The sequence below is a fragment of the Miscanthus floridulus genome, chromosome 5, assembly GCF_019320115.1.
Source record: "Miscanthus floridulus cultivar M001 chromosome 5, ASM1932011v1, whole genome shotgun sequence".
In the NCBI taxonomy this organism is placed as follows: Eukaryota; Viridiplantae; Streptophyta; class Magnoliopsida; order Poales; family Poaceae; genus Miscanthus; species Miscanthus floridulus.
In genome coordinates this window covers 13,769,953-13,772,770 of record NC_089584.1, presented here as the reverse complement: position 1 = coordinate 13,772,770, position 2,818 = coordinate 13,769,953, and the positions used below count along the sequence as shown (strand labels likewise).

The 2,818-nt window shown below is 64.2% G+C and overlaps 1 protein-coding gene across 1 annotated transcript; it reads right to left on the bottom strand.

The window, feature by feature from the left end:
- Nucleotides 1–203: 203 nt before the first annotated feature.
- Nucleotides 204–2,354, bottom strand: LOC136454260 (uncharacterized). Its single transcript, XM_066454743.1, has 3 exons — nucleotides 2,110–2,354; nucleotides 762–894; nucleotides 204–590 (listed from the first exon to the last, which is right to left on the bottom strand). The coding sequence occupies exons 1-3, from the start codon at nucleotides 2,352–2,354 to the stop codon at nucleotides 204–206; spliced, it is 765 nt and encodes a 254-aa protein (XP_066310840.1).
- Nucleotides 2,355–2,818: the final 464 nt, after the last annotated feature.

Genomic DNA, 2,818 nt, shown 5'->3' with positions numbered 1-2,818 from the left:
TCGGGTCGCACCCGCACGAGGGCCGAGCTTCCCTCATCTAAGAGCGGCACCGGCTGCTCCACGACATCGGCCTCCTCAGCGCCGACCACCTCCCGCGCCTGGGAAGTATCGTCGGAGGAGATCGGATAGACCTCCGTCTCCCGGGCACTCTCCCGCAACAACAGTAGGCCCTGAGCCAAGGGCACGGCCGAGGCCTCCGCCGCCTACATCTCCACCTCCTGCACAGACGGCCTCGCTGCCGTCACGACGGCCATGGTGACCTCGGGGGCTCCGGCCTCTACAATCACGGCCTCGGCGGTCTCGGGGGCTCCGGCCTCCGTCATTATGGCCTCGGCAGACACAGAAGCGCCGGCCGCGGACACTGCGATCTCAGCGGTCATGGGCGCCGGGGCCCCCATCGCCTCAGCCCTAGAGGCCCCGGGAGCCTCGGCAACAAAGGGCACGATGGCCCCATCTGACCATTTAGGGGCCGCCTCGGCAACCCTTCCCTGGGCAGCCGGTTCCTGTGGGTTGACCCTCGCTGACGCCGCGCCGCGCTGGATGGCGGCTTGTGCCTCCGCCACCCAGTGGGCAGAGGAGCCGGGGCTCGCCTTAAGCGCTTTAAGAGGCGCCAAGGGGAGGTCGTCCGCAGGCCGCTTCCGACTAAAGAAAATCAACCTATAGGGTCAGCACGAGACCAAAAAAGCGAATGGAAGACACCATAACCCCGCCAAAAACACACTTACTTTGAACGGGGCAGCCCCAGCTTCGCCACAGCAAACCTCCTCCGCAACGGCGGAGGCGGCGGCAGTGGCGTCGCATCCGTATCCATCGGCGCTGGACGGTCCTCGGCGGACCCCGGCGCCCCTTCGACCCTCGGCGGGGCCGGCGGCGCCGCCTCCACCGCCACCGGCTCTGCCGCAACCACCGAGCTTATAGGGCTGACGGCGCGTTTGCCTAACGCCCACGCCTCGGGCGTGTCGGCCTTGGCCCCGAAGGGGGCCACCACCGGCCCCGAGTCCGCTTCCTCTCCCCTTCCCGGGGGTGCCGGGCTACTTACCGACGCCTCGGGCGCCACCTCCTCGATGTCTGGAAGGTGGTCTAGGGGGCCTCGCCCCCCCTCGCCCTTGTCATTCCCGTTCGAGGCCTCCGTCGACAACGATGTCGATGGGGATTCCTCCAACGGGAGACCATCCTTCCGTTGCTGACGGCGGTGCTTATCCAATGCCTCGCGCGCAAGGATATGCTTCATGCGCTTCGCCGCCTTAGCATCCTTCCGCTTCTTCTACGCGTCGGTGTGAGCGCGGTTGATCGCTCGCTGCCCCACGTCCTCGGGAATGGGCGGCGGGGAGGAGCGCACGTCCCTCATCCCCTAAAGAAACGACAAACGTGCATAAGGAAACAAAGGATAAAGGGAGATCGAGGAGGTTCAGAGGCTACAGCGGCGCTTGACTTACCAGCGAAAGGAACCCCCGCGACGGACGCATCGCGAAGGGGGTCAAGTTGCCACCCCTCAACTTCACATCTACCGTCTCCCCCACCCGACGGTGAATTTCCTCATCGGAGAGGGCAGAGGAAGACATCCGGGTGCCCTCGACGGGCTCACCCGGCCTCATCTCGAATAGCCGCCACCGCCGAGCCATCAGCGGCAGCACCCTCCAGCGGTGGAAGGCGGCCACGATCACAGCGACGGTGAGGCCATGGTTCCGCAGCCTCGCCAGCCCCTCCAGGAGCGGCTCCAGCTTGGGCTGGTCGACCTTCGGGACACCCCACTTCCATTTCTCCGGGCAACTCCCCACGATCCACCCGGTATAAGGGGGAAGTCCTCCGTCGTCGTTGCGGAGGTAAAACCAACTCGTGTACCACCGGCGGTTGGAGGACGCGAGTTGGGCCGGGATGTAGAGATGCAGGCGGTCCTAACGCACTTGGAGGGTGCAGCCTCCGGCCCTCGATGCCTTCCTCTTGCCCGACGTGCCCGTCGGCTTGGTAGTATGCCCCACCCGGAACAGGTGGAGCCACAAATCCCAATGGGGAGCGATCCCCAAATACCCCTCGTAGACGGCAACAAAGATAGCCGCCTGAGCGATGGAGTTAGGATTAAAATTGTGGAGCTCCACGCCGTAGTAATACATGAGCGCCCGCATGAACCGGCCCGCCGGAACGCTAAGGCCGCGCTCGTGGAAGGAGACGAAGCTCACGACGTAGTCGTCGCGGGGCCTTGGCTCCAGCTCGCCGTATGGAGCAATCCACTCCGGCCTACTAGAGTCTGTCACCGGGCGGAGGAGTCCACCGTCGACAAGCGACTGGAGCATCTCCTCAGTGACATCCGACGGATCCCAAGGATCCGCCTCGACAACAACGACGTTGCCGGCCATGGATGCGACGGAGGAATCGGGCGTGGCGGTGAGTTTTTCTCTCTCCCTCCACGCTCTTGCTTTTTTCTTGCTTTCCCCCTAGGCTCGCTCTTCTCTCCTCTTCTTCCCGGCACCCGCGGCTCTGGCGACGGCTCGACAGAGGTGGCAGGCAAGGTAAGATAGGGAGGGGCGAGACTCTTTAGGTATTTATGCAGGGGGGAGGTGAAACGAATGGGCGATGAAATCGGGGAGGTTTTCCTCGTCCGGCGCAGTTAACCACGAGCCGATTTCGGCGGCCTACGCGCCCATGTCTCCCGCATTAAATGCGAGGACAGTTACGTCCTGTCCATCACGTCACGCTCGACCACTACGGCAGCAGGCGTCGTTTCGCCTCCCCATGAAACCACCTCAAAAGGCGCGCCCCCCCGCGGCCGAGCCGATAGGGAAGATATTTCCCACGGCCTGTTCCTTTCACAGGAAGGAAC